Genomic DNA, 17,591 nt, shown 5'->3' with positions numbered 1-17,591 from the left:
ATGGGAACTGAAGCATTGTAAATAAAATGTGTGAATCAAGAAAAGGGCCTAGAACTTTTAGGTACTTCTAACATTTAAGGAAGATTTCAAAGAAAATTCAAGAAAAAAAAAACTGCTTTTGTGGAGTCTCTCCATTCCAGTGACTTGATTCCTGCCTTGTCTGGCTTCCACCTCTCCAAACTGTTTCCATGTTATAGTCTAGAGTTGAGGCAATACCTGTTATACTACATCTATAGCACAAAAAAAACAAGATCCTAGTGACTTATTTTTTCTCAACTCTGTGATCAAACACTTTTTTTATCTCATAGTTAAAATCAACCTTTGCTTTTCTTACCCTCCGTCTTCTGCAAAAGTCATGATTTCTATTTGTTGATCACAAAGGGTCCCACTGCTAATGACCAGCCTCCTCTTTGTCAGGCCAAGCACAGATTTGATATTTCCAGATTTCAGTAGTAATTGCTTTTCACTTTCATCATCTGAGGAACAAAGTAAAACCCTAAACCAAATATAGGGAAAATAGGGAGAAATTAGGAATAAGGGTTTAATATTAAAGGACTAGTTTCAAATTTTAAGTGGCAATTTTATTCAGGGATGCCATTATTTGGTAACATTTTCTAAAAAAACAAATCTCCAGATATCGCTCAGTGGTGGAGTGCCTGCTTCCCATGTACAAGGTCTTGGGTTCAAGCCCGAGTACCTCCTAAAAAAAAAAAAAGCCCAAAAAGCAAAACCCCCAAATCTCTCTTTATATCTAAATTTAGATTCTTTCAAGACTCAAGCCTGTTTTGCAACTCAAAACAGTCTGAGAGAGACAAAGATAAAGGAAAAAATATCACTCCTGAAGAATTACATACCTGATTTCTCTAATTTCCAAATTTCCCAAGGCCACACACACAAGATTACAAACATCAGGCAATGAAATTATTTGTAATACTGGAACCTAAATAAAACAAAATGGTCAAAGATTATATTTGGTTGCTTTAATTAATCTAAATTTTCCAAACTTGGCATATTCCCTTCTATTTTCACTTTACCAGGATAGTTTCCCGACATTCAAACAAATGTGAAGTGATTCAACAAAAAATCCCTTTTTATAAGGTGTCAATACAAATAAGCTATCTTCTTAACAGGTTTTACTATAGCATTTATTTAATGCATTCTACACTTTTAACAATAGAGGAATAACTAAGTAAATTCTGGCATGTGAACCAAATTCAATACTACACAGCCATTTAAATTTAAAGTTTAGTAATCGAACAAATGTTTACTGAGCACCTGTTTACAAAGCATGGTATTGGGAATTGGGGATATAGTGGAGAACAAGGATGAAGTGTAAAGTATGAAGAGTATGCAGAAACAAAGAAAACATTTATATGTTGAGAAAACGCAGATTTAAAAAATATTAAACACAGTAGGATTGCAACTATGTAAGATGTACGAATGTGGACAAGACTATAAATACATATAGAAAAGCAGCAGAAATAATGTTTAGGTAAAGGGCAAAGAACAAAAGTATCAGCAAGTTTAGAAGTCAGAACAGACATGAAATTCCAAAGTCCTCCAACGGCTCTAATGTAAAAATTTCAATAGCCTGGATAAACATGTGATAAGGCAAATAAAGCTCAATGTTACAGAGTTTAGTTGGAAGGGGTGGGGGTGCTCACCGTATAACTTTTCTAAATGTTTGAAAATTTTCATAATAAAATAATTGGAAAAAAAATCTCTATTCTCCTTTGTACAGTCATAGACTCCAATTTTGGTGAGAGGCCCTTCCATACTATCATGCAAATGATCACAAAGATTCCTGTCAGCTCTAAGATCCTGACTTACCTCTATGAAATGCCAGGAATAAACTTTTTTCCACTGCCAAGTATCCAGATGCTTCCAAAGAGAAACAATATATTCACAAGCAGTTACAATGCATGGTTCCTTATGACCAGCTGTTTCCCACCACATGGTACCCACATCTATGGAACAGGAACCTGAAGGATTCTGACACAAAACAGCAACAACAGTGTGATTTCAAAATAATTGAGGTCTGCTTTATGAAAACAATGAATCTAAAAAGTGATGAATTACAAGGACTAAATTAAATGCCAGGTAAGTATAATTCAAACTTAATCACGTCAAAAGAAAAAGAGATTTTTGCATCTTATTTAACTAGAAAAATTCCTCATACACACTTATAATATCATCATAGATTTAAAAATGCTCCAGAATAGAATATTTAGATTTAACCACAATAAGATAGCCCATAAGAACTTAACCACTTGAAATTAGACATCCCATTCAACTAGTCATGGGTTGAAGAGGCAATAAAAATGGAAAAGACACTATAAATGAACAACAAAGAGATCACGGTATATCCATACCCACAGGGGATGGCCAAAGCAGTATTTCCAAGAAAAATTTACCACCATCAGAGCGTTTATTAGAAAACAAGAAAGATTAAAGTTACTAAAGAACAAAATGAAGTTACTACAAGAACAAAATGAGCGTAATGAAAAATAGGAGGAAGGAACTGTCAAGAATAAAAACAGAAATAGATGAAATTGGAGAAAAACCAAATCCCAATTAACACAACCCAAATCTGTTTTTGCTTTTGTTTTTTGAGGTACCAGGGCAGGAGATTGAACCCAGGACCCTCATATGTGGGAAGCTGGCACTCAACCACTGAGCCATATCAGCTCCCATGAACTATATTTTTTTCATTTACTTGTTGTTTGTTTTTGTTTTTTATTAGTCACTGGGGCTAAACCTGGGATCTCCTATGTGGGAAGCAGGGACTCATCCACTTGAGTCACATCTGCTCCCCCTGCTCTGTTTTCTTTGTAAGACCAACAGAATGGATAAATCTCTAATAACTCTGATGTAAGAACAAAAAGAAGAAAAACAAATAGAAATGGGAAGTGGGGGAGGGCAGCTTAATTAAATATACACAAACAAAAATCCTCAAAGAGTATTAACTTTTTAACCTATAAATCTTAAAGTGTTGGTTGACTCCTTAAGAAACTAAATTACTGAAATTGATTCAAGAATAGCTTTCAAACAGACCATAGATATTACTATCTGCCTTTTATAGAAAAGGAAATGGGGCTCAGAGGCCAAATAATTTGCCCAAGGTCACAAAGCCCCAAAGTGGCAGAAACAGTCTATGTTGCTTTAAACTTTCTTTTCTCTACAATAGTGGTTCTCTACTAAGGGTGATTTTGCACATGTGCACACACATAACTTCCACCACCACCACAGGGTGGTGTCTGGAGAAATGTCTGGAGACATTTTTGGTTGTCACGACTAGGGAGGAGGGCTGCAACTGGCATCTGGTGAGTACAGGCCAGGGATGCTGCTAAAGCACAGGACAGCACCCCACCATATAGAATGATCCAGCCCAAAATGCGAAGAGTGCTGAGGCTGAGCAACCTCTACAGCATGCTATTTCAATTATTATGTATAAAACATTCATTAGGCTACAGATCCAATCCTCTCAGGATTTACAAAATTGTCACTTACTGAATATCATTAATTTATGTATCCCAGAACCAGATCTTTCATGTGGCATTAACCACTATAACAATAAAACATCATAATCTAGAACTGCTACCCATTTTCTTATAAATCACCATTTTCTTATAAATTATTTATAAATAAATTTATAAATCTTATAAATCTTCTAGAAACACTATACCATTTGGGTAGAAGAGGTATGAATGACTGACTCCTCTCTCTTTCTTTTAAATTAGAATGCCTGATTTAAATTTAGATATAAATTTGAGTTACTTGGCTTAAGTTGTTCTTAGCAAGAGCTTCACATATAAACTTCTTCAGGAGAAGATCTCAAAATATAAACACAGGGAGAAGATGGTGAAAAATAAAGAATTCAAAATGTTTTTCTGAATCTGTTTTACCAAGTTTATTTAATAGTATTGTATTAAATAAGGAATGAGAAAGCTGTATGATCAAATTCTTTTCAATTTTCCTACCAACTCATTAAACTTTTCAGAGATGTAAGACATAAAATATACTATAATGGCAAGTTCTTCTGACCTTTAACTTTGAAACCAATTGGAGATTGCCTGGATTTAAGCTATCACAAGCAGGAAGGTCTGCTATTTCACCCTGTGGAAACAAAAGTCACACCATTAATCTATGTTGTATGTATGACGTCTGCCTGCATCACTCACTCAATAAAACACCTACTTTTATATATTTTTATTTCCTCTGTTAACAGGAGCAAAGTCCCAAATGTAACTGCTTCATTGATGAAAAGAAAATAGGATCCCCCTATACTGAAAAAAATATATAGATTTTAATTAGCCTTAATTATTCCAACATGAACCTAACGTGTATGTCATATCAAAGTAAACAATAAGACATTTTTTAACACTGAGGAGAAAATGTGTAAGGAAGTCATGCTGTCCATATGCACAAAGACATTTCATTCTTTCAAAGAAAACTTTGGAAAGGAAATAGATTTTACCTGTTCAACTGAATGTTTACACAGTGCCAGGCATGTACCTCCATGTAGCTGATCGCTGGTAGTGAATGACTCCAAGGGTGGAGGTGTTGCTTGGGGGCCAGAGTCACTGTCATGGACAGGTTGTCCTTTCCTACCTGACACACGCAGGGTGGTATCCAATCTTGATGGACTGGTTGGGCTGTTGCATTGCTTACCGTCACTTGCAAGACCTATTGTGTTTTTCAAGTGAGAAAATTGGGATGTACAGCAAGTATGTCCGACAACCTCTGCAGACACATTTTCACAGCGTGCTTGGGAGCCAAAAGCTGGAGTAGTACCCAAGATGGGGAAAGCAGGTGAACACAGGTCTGCTGCAGGTTTGCCATTATCATCAGGTGCAACAGTATTTAAAGGAGTGAAAAGTAACATGGATGAAGAAAGGCACTTTTTAGGATGGCTTTCTAGGTTTGGCACTTTTGAATGTGCTTTTCCTGGAAGAACGAGTTCCTTTTCCAAGTCCTCCTTTTCTATATCTACTTGTTCAGGAATCAGTTCTTCCAAATCAGTACAATTTCTTTCTTTAGGATGCCTCTCTATATACATTTTTGATTCAAAAGGCTCAATTGGTTTTTCTGGGTAGGACTTCAGTTTTTCAAGTTTAAGAGATCCAAAATCTTCATCAGGTAAGTGAAAGTCTGTGATTTTGAGAAAAGATGACAGTTGCTTTAAACTTAGCATTTCATTCTTATAAAATGGAGGACTGAACGAATCATGATCCAAACCTAAATTAGCACTGCTACTGGAAGAAAGGGAATCCTCTTTCTGACAACGACCTTCCTTCCCTAAAATAGAATAGAATAAAAAGCAACAACAGAAAACCCAACAAAAGAAACATTAACATCTGAAAAAGGCATGAGTTTCTAAACTCAAATACAGCACAAAATGTTCACAACATCTCATCCACAACTCTGAATCTCAGTAAAGTCTTCAAAAATGGTCATAGGTTGGTGGTTAACAAGCAGCTTTCCTTTTGCAGTACCAAAAAGCAGATTGCTCTGGTCCCAGCAGCATTACTGGAAGAAGAGCCAGAGTCTAATCTCGGCTCAGCCACTGAACTATGTTACCTGGGGCAAGTCAATTCACTTCATTTTCCCTTATCCCTCATGCCCCTCAGAAGATGACTAAACTAAGGATCTCTAAGTCCTTTCCACCTCTAAAATTATGATTTCGAAAGGCTAACAAAGTACAGCCTACAAAACACTGGCTCTTCTCACCAAAGAAAACAATTCCCTTTTCAAACAAAGAATAATTTATTGCTTCTAAAGTGACTGGATTTCTATACCATTCAAAATGTCACTATAAATTATTAAAATCATAGGTTATTTCAAAGAACACAAAGGAGTGTTTCTAGTTTATGAGTGCATTGCCCTACTTTTTCTTTTGTATTCTCGCTGGCTTAAAAGGGTGGAAAAAGTCAAGATTATTATTTTTAACTTAATTACAGCTCATAGATCAAGACCTGAGTTCAATTGCATAGAGCATTCTGCCACCTATTTTTTAAGTTTACATAATATCTATGGATGCTTTTGCACAATAGTGAATAGTTACAACAGACAATAATGACTCACAAAGACTAAAATATTTATTATCTGGCCTATTACAGAACAAGTTCGCTAAGTCCTAGCATAGTGCCATAGTCAATTATCCAGTTTTGTGCTCAGTTTATCAGCTATGATAACGGCTGAGTAAATGAATAAAACAGCTTATATTATAACATATCACTTGCTAGCTTCCAAACTCTTAAGTCCCATAGAACTCAGAAGAGAATGCAATGGATGTGTTATCCAAAAAAGCTGCTTAGACCCATTGCATTTTATTACATGATCACTTTGCCAGTAGACTCTTACTCCAATACACATTTGAATTTACTTCAAAAACACTTCCTATATTAATTATAAAACTTATGGGGAGTGGGTGTAGCTCAGTGGTTGAACACCTGTTTCACATATATGATGTCCCAGGTTCAATCCCTGGTACTTCCTAAACCAACCAAAAAACAAACCAACAAACTTCTAAACATGGAGAAAGATTGCCTTTGAATAAATAATAATTTTAGGTAAAGACTTGATATATTTTTCTTTACAGTGTCTACTTTTACAACCACATTAGTGAACTCTGGCACCATACCACCAGGTTTGGCTCCTGGCTCCTGACTCTGACACTAGCTGTGTGACCCTCAGAAAGTCACTTTAATCTCTCTGTACCTTAGTTTCCTTATCTGTACAGTGAGGATAAAAATAGATTCTTTCACATATAGAGTTGCTGTGATGATTCATTGAGTTAGTATCTGTCCAGCATTTTGAATGGTTCCAGGCACATAGTGTTAGCTATCATCAACATCACCATCAATAGCATCAGCAGCAGCCACACCTTGATTTACCTTTAACTCTCTTCTTGCCATGAATAATCTCTTTTTCACTCTGATCTTGGTGCAAAACAACTTCTTCCTTGGACCTGTTGACACCTGATATGCCATAAGTTGGCAAAAATAGTTGATGATCTACTACTGTGGTACAGTTGGATTTTCTTTTTCCTGTGTGTCTTCTATGAGATGGTTGGGTAACTGCTTTCCTAATAGTATCATTATCTTCAGTAGGGCCAGGGGGAGGTCTGACCTCAGTTAATGAGAGGAATTTCTGAGGACTTCTTGAACTTGGTTGTCCCACAAATGTGTCAGACATTCTAATTTCACTTTGGTCAGTTTCTTCATAGGAAAGGTTTAAATTTTTAGCTGCCTCCTTATTTTTAATTTTAAATTCTTTTTTTCTGACACCCAAATGACTTTGAATTACAGCTTCCAGGGCTACTTTCCTTTGGCAATTTGACATGCTTCGTGTTGTTCTAACATAATATTCTGCAGGAAAGATAAGGCCATCAAGCACTGTGCAAGACTGTGTTTGACTTTCTGTAGAAACAGGAGGGACTGATTCTAGGCTAAGACTCTGACATTGACTTAGAACCTCGTTTTCCTGGAAACTTTCATCTCTACCATCAAGACCATTCCTGGGAGATTGTGAAGACTTCTCAGTGTGGTATTTTTCCTTTAAGTATTGCTTTTCATTTGGTGGTAAGTTATTGTAAGTGAGCTCACTTATAGATTGTGAATTATCTGCTGCTAAGTTAGGACTTATAGGCAGCTGGTCACCTGCACTTAAATCTTTATTTACCACTGGGTTATTTATAATGAAAATCCTATTTTTACCTTGTGCCTCTAAGTTTATAGATGAAATAGAGCTAATGTTGATTAAACACTGGGAAATAAGTTCATAATTACTTTTAATAGGTACGTGTTCAAGCTGCTGGCTACCATGGCTATCTGGTCGCATATGCCAAGGAACAGTGGTCACCTTGGATAAATTATTTTCTCTTAGGAGTCCATCAACACCTCTTTCTGGTTTGGCAGTTTCTGGAGTTAATACATTCTCTCCATTAGTTTCTGTAACTGATGCTAAAGAATCTGAAATTTCAGACTTAGGACAAGAAAGGTGAGTTCTTATTTGGGATACTGGTATTCTAGGATTTCCTCTATTAATTTTTTCCTGTTCCTTCTGTCTTTCTCCAGAGTGTATAAGTGAATTAGATTTGAAGAAAGATTCTCTTTCCTGTGAAATAAATGTTCTTTTCTGTTCCTGCTTTCTTTTCCCTGGCAGCTTACTCTGTCTTTTCTTACAGTCAGGGCTGTTGATCTTATAGAGAAAATGTTCTTGGATGTCATTTGTTCTTTGTACATGTAATCTTTCCACTGTGCCAGCTCTAACATCAAAGGACTCATGGTCAACTTCAGATATGACAGGGGCCTTTTCTTTAGTTTCTTCATCAAGATGGGTGCTGATTTGTAATTTGTCACAAGGAGATACTTTAATTTTAGGTTCTGAGGAGAAAAAAATGTATATCACTAATATATTCCTTTAAAAGTAAAACAAAAAATACCTCATATTTATTCTAAAATATAATTAAATACTACCAAACATTTATTTAAGAAAGTCAATGGTATTTCATGTAGGCAGATCAAGGTTTAGGACTTTTAACAATCTAATAAATGACAATAATTTTAAGTAAATATAGACTGTATTAGTCAGCCAAAGGGGTGCTGATGCAAAATACCAGAAACTGGTTGGCTTTTATAAAGGGGTTTTGGGGTAGGAGCTTACAGATACCAGGCCATAAAGCATAAATTACCTCCCTCACCAAAGTCTATTTGGAGCAAGATGGCCGCCAACGTCTACGAGGGTTCAGGCTTTCTGGGTTTCTACGTTCCTGGGGCTGGCTTCTCTTTCCTCTGGGTGCTGACTTCCCGGGTCTTCAGCATCATACTCTAACATCAGAAATTCCCAACTCTGTTTTTCACCATGCCTTTTATCTGTGAGTCCCCACCCACCAAGGGGTAGGGATGCAACACCCTAATCAAAACTCAATCATGTCCAGGTACAGAATAGATTACAAGCATAGTTCAAAAGATTACCTATTCTTTAAAACAATCATCTTTTCATTTTTAAATATCATCAAATTTTTAATTACATCTATTTATATTTTTGGTTCAAGTAATTTTAATACCACTTTCCTTTTTTGATAGCCTCTAATTTTATTATTATAAATCACCTGATGTTTAAAACCAGAAATCACCACTGTATTTTAGAATATTTCCACCCAGACTTTTTTTCTCTGTGCATATACAGATATTTAATTTTTAAAAAGTCATCTTTTAGGAGGGTGGAGCCTAGATGGCATCCGAGTAAGGAACTCCTGGAGTCAGCTTGTGAACAGGGAGGTTGGTGGTCACCCAGAGCTATCTAAAGCACCTTTTGGAGGACCCAGGAGACCAGAGGAGTATCCTGTAACATACTTGAGAGTGTGGAAGGAGGAGACTACCCATCTGCACAGAGGAATCGTGAATAGAGCACTCCACACCGAGGAAGTCGGTGCCTGTGGCGTGCAAGCCGCCTTGGGTACTATTCCATGACTGAAGTTGTAAGTTCCATTTGCCCCAATAAAAATGGGAGGAAAACACAGTGTGGCACTGGCTTCAGCTACTGATTAGTGGATTCGGCAGGCTGAAGCAGAATCCTAGGAACAACTAACCTTTGAGCCTGTTCAGGTCAGAGGGAAGCTGGTGGCCGCCATTCTGACTCCATCCCAGGCATGAGGGGAAGTGGCGCTGACTGAAAATTGTAGTGCTTGTAAGGACTGGCTTCTTTCGACCCAGGTTGGATTGCAGGTCTAGCCTAAACTCCAGTCCCACCTCTGGCAGGGAGGAAGCTGGGGGAATCTGCACCACCTCCTTGGGAAACTGCAAGCCACAATGGAGAGGCTGGTGCCCATCCTAATCTAGGGGCAGAAGCTGCCTCAGGAGCTATTCTGTGGCCTGAGTTAGAAACTCCATTTCCCATAAACAGTGGAGGAAGAGACAGATGTCCACTGACCTCAGCTACCAATTAGTGGACTCGGCTGGCTAAGGTATAATCCTAGAGCCAGCTAGGGTCTGAGCCTGTCCAAGTAGTAAAGAGCCCGTTATCTGCCATCTTGACTCCGCCCCTGGCATGAAGGGGAGCCTGGCTGACTGAAATCCAGTGACGTTAGGGATGGGCTTCTTTTCACCAAGATCAGACTGCAGCCCTAGCCTAGGCTCCAGCCCCAACTCCAGCAGAGAGGTAGCAGGCGGGACGTACTCCAGGCTCTCCAGGCAACTGCAAGTGCTCTCTGCTGGCAGAGGTTGAATAGTCGGGACACCTGGGGCTGCATCCCCGCACCTGAAGAGAACAGGAGAGAAGCTGGGTATCCTCAGCCTCTCTGGGCAATGGCAGGAGTTTTCAGCTCATACAGATTTGTTGAGTGCCTTTGAGGCCATCTCCACCTCTGTCCCTCCATAGGATAGGAGGGGGCTGGTGTTGCCTCAGCTTCTCAGGGCAACAGTTTTAGGCTGCACAAGTCTGACTGTTGGGCATCTGTAGCTCCACCTCCATCCACAATAGGACAAGAGACGACTGTGTTCACCCAGCCTCTTTGGGTAACTGCAGGTGCTTTTGGCCTACACAGTGGGGTCTTGTGGTTACTTGTGGTCCCACCCTCACCCTTCAACAGGAAAGAAGGGGGCTGGTCTTTCCACACCCTTTTTGGGCAATAGCAGACCTTCAGTCTAAATGGACTGGACTACTGAATGCCTATGAATCCACCCCCATCCCCAATAGGATAGGAGGGGTTTGGTGTCTCCACAGCCTCTCTGGACAATGGTAGGAACTTTCAGTCAAGAGGGACTGAACTGTCGGGTGCCTGTGGATCCAACCCCATGCCTTAAGAGGAGAGAAGGAGGCTGGTGTTTCCTCAGCCTCTCCAGGCAATAGCAGGTATTCTTGGCCTAAAGGGTCTGAACTGTTGCGCATTTGTGGTTCTGTTCCCACGCCCTAAAGGGCAGTAGGGACAGTACTCCCTAAGCCTCTCAGGGCAACTGCAGGCATATTTGGCCCAGAGATTAGATTGTTGGGCACTCCAGAGGGTCCATTCCCACTCCTGGTAGGGAGAGAGTCTGGTGATACATCAGTTTACCTGAGCAACTGTGGTCATCTTGGACCCACACAGCACAGATTGCTGACCAAAACTATAGCTCCATCCCTGCTTAAGATAGTGGAGGAAGAGGAGTGAAGCTTCATCAGTGTCTCTGGGTGACTACAGACAGTCCTGTGCCCAACTGGGATTATTATACACGGCTACAGCTCTGTCCCTACCCCTGACAGAGGAGAAAGGTGGAAGCAACTTCATCACTTCCTGGGGCAATGTGGGCTGTTTCAGCCTCCATACCTTACACCATCCCTGGCTCCTACTACACAACCAGCAAGGGAGAAAAGATAAGAAATCCCTAAACTAAAGGATAAAACTGCACCCAGAATAAATACATCTAGCAAACCAGATGTGGAAACGCCAACAAAAAATTACAATCCATACCAAGAAACAGGAAGAGATGGCCCAATTAAAGGAACAAGATAAGCCTGCAGATGAAATAAAGGAGTTGAGACAACTAATCTTAGATGTTCAAACAAATCTCCTTAATAAATTCAATGAGATGCCTAAAGAGATTAAGGATATTAAGAAGACATAGATGAGCACAAGGAAGAATTTGAAAGCACACATAGAAAAATAGCATACCTTATGGGAATGAAAGGTGCAATAAATGATATTAAAAATACACTGGAGGCATATAACAGTAGATTTGAGGGAGCAGAAGAAAGGATGGGCGAGTTCGAAGACATGGCCTCTGAAAGTGAACAAACAAAAGAACAGATGAAGAAAAGAATGGAAAAAATTGAACAGGGTCTCAGGCAACTAAATGTCAGCAAGAGATGTGCAAACATATGTGTCATGGGTGTCCCAGAAGGAGAAGAGAAGGGAAAAGGGGCAGAAGGAATATTTTAAGAAAATAATAGTGGAAAATATCCCAACCCTATTGAAGGACACAGATATCCATGTCCAAGAAGCACAACATACTCCCAACTGAATAAATCCAAAGAGACCAACTCCAAGACACATACCAATCAGAACGTCAAAAGCCAGAGACAAAGAGAGAATTCTGAGAGCAGCAAGAGAAAAGCAATGCATTACATATAAGGGATACCTGATAAGATTAAGTGCCGATTTCTCCTTAGAAACCACAGAGGCAAGAGGGCAGTGGTATGCTATACTTAAGATACTACAGGAGAAAAACTGCCAGTCAAGGATTTTATACCCAGTAAGGTTATCTTTTAAAAATGAGGGTGTGATTAGAATATTTACAGATAAACAGAAACTGAGAGAGTTTATAACAAAAAGACCAGCTTTGCAAGAAATACTAAAGGAAGTGTTACAGCCTGAAAAGAAAAGACAGGTGAGAGAGGCCTAGAAGAAAGTCTAGAAATGACAATTGTTATCAGTATCAGTAATTAAAAGTGTCAAATATAAAATGACAGACAAAATGCAAAGATCAAAATAGATGAAATAAGAACTTCCTTTACAGTAATAACATTGAATGTTAACAGATTAAACTCCCCAATCAAAAGACACAGAAAGGCAGAATGGATAAGAAAACATAAGCCATCTATATGTTGTCTGCAAGAGACTCACCTTAGACCCAAGGATACCAATAAATTCAAAGTGAAAGGTTGGAAAAAGATAATCCACGCATGAAGTAACCAGAAAAGACTGGGGTAGCTTACATCAGATGATACAAACTTTAAAAGAAAAACTGTTATGAGAGACAAGGAAAGACAGTACATATTAATAAAAAGGATGATTCACTAGGAAGAAATAACAGTTATAAATATATATGCACCTAACCAGGATGCCCCAAGATACATGAAGCAAACACTGACAAAACTGAAGGGAGAAATAGACATCTCTACAATAACAGTTAGAGACTTCAATACACCACTCTCAGCATTGCATAGAATATCCAGGCAGAAGATCAATAAGGAAACAGAGAGCTTGAATAATATGATAAATGGACTAAACCTAATAGACATTTACAGCACACTGTACCTCAAAACAGCAGGATATACATTCTTTTCAAGAGCTCATGGATCTTTCTCCAGTATGGACCACATGTTGGGTCACAAAGCAAATCTCAATAAATTCAACAAAACTGAAATCATACAAAGCACTTTCTCTGATCATACTGGAGTAAAGCTAGAAATGAACAAATAGCAAATAAAGGGAAAATTCACATATATATGGAGATTAAACAACATACTCTTAATCAGTGAGTCAAAGAAGAAATTTCAAAAGAAATCAATAAATATCTCAAGACAAATGACAATAAGAACACAACATATCAGAACCTCTGGGATGCTGTGAAGGCAGTATTGAAAGGGAAATTCATGGCCCTCAATGCTTACATTAAAAAAGGAAAGAGGGAAAATCATAACTACAGAGGTGGAGGACCTAGAGAAAGAACAGCAAGCTAATCCTAAAGCAAGTAGAAGGAATGAAATAACAAAGATCAGAGCAGAAATAGGTGAAATTGAGAACAAAAAAAAATAGAGAAAATGAACAAAACCAAAAGTTGGTTCTTCGAGATTAACAAAATCAACAAACCATTAGCTAGACTGACTAAGAAAAAGAGAGAAGATGCAAATAAATGAAATAAAAAATGAAACGGGAACCTTACTACTGACCCCACAGAAATAAGGGAGATCATAAGAGGATACTATGAACAACTTCATGTTAAAAAACTAGACAATGTAGATGAAATGGAAAAATTCCTAGGAATGTACAAATAACCTACACTGACACTAGAAGAAATAGAAGACGTTAATAAACCAATCACAAGTAAAGAGACTGAAATAGTCATCAAATAGCTCCCCAAAATGAAAAGCCCAGGACCAGATGGTTTCACAGGTGACTTCTACCAATCATTCAAAGAAGATTCAATACCAACCTTACTCAAGCTCTTCCAAAAAATTCAACAAGAAGGAATGTTACCAAACACACTCTATGAAGCCAATATCACCCTAATACCAAAGCCAGATAAAGATATTACAAAAAAGGAAAATTACAGACCCATTTCTCTAATGAATACAGATGTAAAAAGCCTCAATAAAATACTTGCTAATCGAATCCAACAACACATTAAAAGAATTATCCATCATGATGAAGGGGGTTTTATACCAGGCATGCAAGGCTGGTTCAACAAAAGAAAATTAATCAGCATAATAAACCACATTAATAAATCAATGGAAAAAAATCACATGATCTTATCAATTGATGCAGAAAAGGAATTGGACAAAATACAGCATCCTTTCTTGATAAAAATACTACAAAAAATGGGGACTGAAGGAAATTTTCTCAACATGATAAAGGCCATATATGAAAAACCCACAGCTAACATTGTACTTAATGGTGAAAAACTAAAAGCTTTCCTGTTGAGATCAGGGACAACACAAGGATGCCCCACTGTCACCACTGTTGTTCAATACAGTGCTAGAGGTTCTAGCTAGAGCAATCAGGCAAGAAAAAGAAATAAAAGCCATCCAAATTGGGAAGGAAGAACCAAACTTTCAGTATTTGCATATGATATGATTGTATGTCTAGAAAATCCCTAAAAATCTACAACAAAGCTGCTAGAGCTAATAAATGATTTCAGCAGAGTGTCAGGATACAAAAGATCAATATGCAAAAATCAGTGGTGTTTCTATACATTAATAGTGCACAATCTAAGGAGGAAGTCAGGAAAAAATTTCCATTTACAATAGCAACTAAAAGAATCAAATATTTAGGAATAAACAACCAAGGATGCAAAGCACTTGTATTCAGAAAACTATAATGCATTGCTAAAATAAATCAAAAAAGACCTAAATAATTGGAAGAACATTTCATTCTCATGGATTGGAAGACTAAATATCATTAAGATGTCATTTCTACCCAAATTGATATACAGATTCAATGCAATCCCAATAAAACTCCACCAGCATTTTTAAAGCAAATGGAAAACACAATTATCAAATTTATCTGGAAGGGCAAGAGGCCCCAAATAGCCAGAAACATCTTAAAAAGGAAAAGTGAAGTTGGAGGACTCTCACTTCCAGACTTTAAATCATATTACCTAGCTACAGTGGTAAAAACAGCATGGTATTGGCATAAAGATAGACACAGAGACCAATGGAACTGAACTGATGGTTCAGAAACAGACCCTCACATCTACAGCCAAGCGATTTTTGACAAGCCTATCAAGCCCTGTCAGTTGGGGCAGAACAGTTTACTCAACAAGTGGTGTTGGGAGAACTGGATATCCATAGCCAAAAGAAAGAAAGAAGACCCCTATCTCACACCTTATAGAAAAATTACCTCAAAATCGATCAAACACCTAAATATAAAAGGAAGTACAATAAAACTCCTAGAAGAAAATGTAGGGAAACATCTTCAAGACCTTGTGGTAGGTGGTGGATTCTTAAACCTTACACCAAAAGCATGAGCAACAAAAGAAAACATGGATAAATGGGACGTCCTCAAACTTAAACATTTCTGTGATTCAAAGGACTTCATCAAGAAGGTGAAAAGGCAACCCAGTCAATGGGAGAAAATATTTGGAAACCACTTATCCAATAAGGGTTTGATTTCCATTCTATATAAAGAGATCATACAACTCAAAAATAAAAGAGCAAGCAATTCAATTAAAAAATGGGCAAAAGATTTAAATAGACATCTCCCCAAAGTGGAAATACAAATAGCCAAAAAGCACATGAAAAAATGTTCCATATCACTAGCTATTAGGGAAATGTAAATTAAAACAATGAGATATCATCTAACACCACATAGAATGGCCATTATTAAAAAAAAAACAGACAAAAATAAGTGCTGGAGAGGATGTGGAAAAACAGGAACACTCTTTCACCGTTGGAGGGAGTGTAAAATGGTGCAGCCTCTGTGGAAGACAGTTTGGCGGTTCCTCAGGAAGCTAAATATAGAACTGCCTTATGATTCAGCAATTCCTCTACTAGGAATATACCAAGAACTAAAAACTATGACACAAACAGACATCTGCACACCAATGTTCACAGCAGCATTGTTCACAATTGCCAAAAGATGGAAACAATCCTCTTGTCCATCCACAATGAATGGATAAACAAAATGTGGTATATACGTATGATGGAATACTATGCTGCAATAAGAAGAAATGAAATTGGGACATATGTGATAACATGGATGAGTCTTGAAGATATTATACTAAGTGAAGCAAGCCAGACACAAAAGGACAAATATTGCATGGTCTCATTAATATGAACTAAATACAAATAATAAACACATGGAATTAAAACCTAGAGTATAGGCTATAAGGAGATAAGAGGAGGGTTGAGAAGAACTATGGATGCTTAAAGTACCTAAGAGTTTTAATTAACTTGACTGTGAAAGTGTGAAGATGGATAGAGTTGATAGTGTAACACATTATAGTGAGTAACAACTGGTTTATAAATGGGATTGTGACTGAAAAAGGTAGTGTGGGAAGTAAATGTCAATAGAAAGAAAGCTAAAGAATAATCCAGGGACTGAATAACACAGTGAACCCAGAGATGGTTGAGAATTGTGGTTAAGGGTACAAATGCAAGAGAGTCCTTCTGTGAACTAGAGCAGATGTACATCACTATTGCAGGGTGATAGGAATATGGAAAAACATGGGAAAACTACAAGTGGTGTGACCTACAGACTGTGGTTAACAGCAATAGTATAATATTCTTACATCAATGCTAAGCTGTACTGTGTTGATAACGGAGGTGTATGGAAAAAGTGTGCCAAATGTATGGTATGGACCATGATTGGTGGTAATATTATGATGATATTATCTCATAATCTGTAACAAACGTTCCACCAGGGTGTGGAGTTGTATCGGAAATCTATATATCTGTATGATTGTTCTGCAAGTTCACAATATCTGTAACAAAAATACATTAAAAAAAAAAATAGTATGGGTTAGGGGAAAATACACCAAATGTAAGATAAGGAATATAGTTGGTAGTAATATTTTGATGGTGCTCTTGCATAGCTTGTAACAAATGTTTCACACCAATGCAAAGAGTTGGTGGACGGGTGATGTATGAGACCCTTGTGTGATGTTACGTATGTTTATTTTTTAAGTTCGCAATCTTTACTATACACTTATGTGTGTTCATGTATGAATGATATACTGCAATAAAAATTTTTTAAGTCATCTTTTAAATATTTATGTAATAAATATAATTTTATTACATTTATAATAAATTAGCTAAGGGGGAAAAGAGTAACTAAATCAATAATCCAATTGAACATATACAGAGTCAATTGCTAGGATTGTGAGAAGATGGTGGAGTAGGAAGTCCCAGAAATTCATCCCTCCACCAAAACAACTATTGAACTGGCAGGAACTATCTGAATTAACTATTGTGAAACTCGAGAATTGAGGGAACACTGTGTAACATCCAAGGAGAAGAGGAGGAAGAGGCTGGTAAACTATGACAAAAGACAGTGAGTTTCACCCTCCCTGCAGCAGCTAATATTCCCTTTCCCACAGCCTCCTGGCAGCAGTGGGGACTGCCCCTCTGGCTCCTAGCTCAGCTTGCTGGTGTCAGGGTGGGACATAAAG

At 37.8% G+C, this 17,591-nt stretch overlaps 2 protein-coding genes across 3 annotated transcripts in view; both read right to left on the bottom strand.

Annotated features, from left to right (window-relative positions):
- Positions 1-4,125, bottom strand: part of LOC101419590 (partner and localizer of BRCA2) — a gene marked incomplete at its 5' end in the record, with an annotated part of 13,005 nt that extends 8,880 nt beyond the window's left edge. The window contains 4 exons of the mRNA XM_012523414.3: positions 335-496; positions 855-940; positions 1,831-1,992; positions 4,045-4,125. Of these exons, the coding sequence (XP_012378868.2) occupies positions 335-496; positions 855-940; positions 1,831-1,992; positions 4,045-4,125 (491 nt within the window). The remainder of the gene's footprint in view (positions 1-334; positions 497-854; positions 941-1,830; positions 1,993-4,044) is intronic.
- The window catches only part of LOC131272970 (partner and localizer of BRCA2-like), a 26,297-nt gene continuing 12,768 nt past the window's right edge, over positions 4,063-17,591 (bottom strand). The window contains exons 4-5 of one of the 2 annotated variants that reach the window (XM_058286273.2): positions 6,897-8,387; positions 4,063-5,298 (exon numbers count right to left, since the gene is read on the bottom strand). In XM_058286273.2, the coding sequence (XP_058142256.1) occupies positions 4,436-5,298; positions 6,897-8,387 (2,354 nt within the window). In that variant the 3' untranslated portion in view covers positions 4,063-4,435. Of the gene's footprint in view, positions 8,388-17,591 lie in introns of both variants that reach the window. The other variant, XM_058286274.2, reaches the window with a different exon arrangement.

The sequence above is a fragment of the Dasypus novemcinctus genome, chromosome 23 (assembly GCF_030445035.2).
Source record: "Dasypus novemcinctus isolate mDasNov1 chromosome 23, mDasNov1.1.hap2, whole genome shotgun sequence".
Taxonomy (NCBI): Eukaryota; Metazoa; Chordata; class Mammalia; order Cingulata; family Dasypodidae; genus Dasypus; species Dasypus novemcinctus.
The sequence above is the reverse complement of the archived record's forward strand: the minus strand, read 5'-3'. Positions and strand labels throughout refer to the sequence as shown.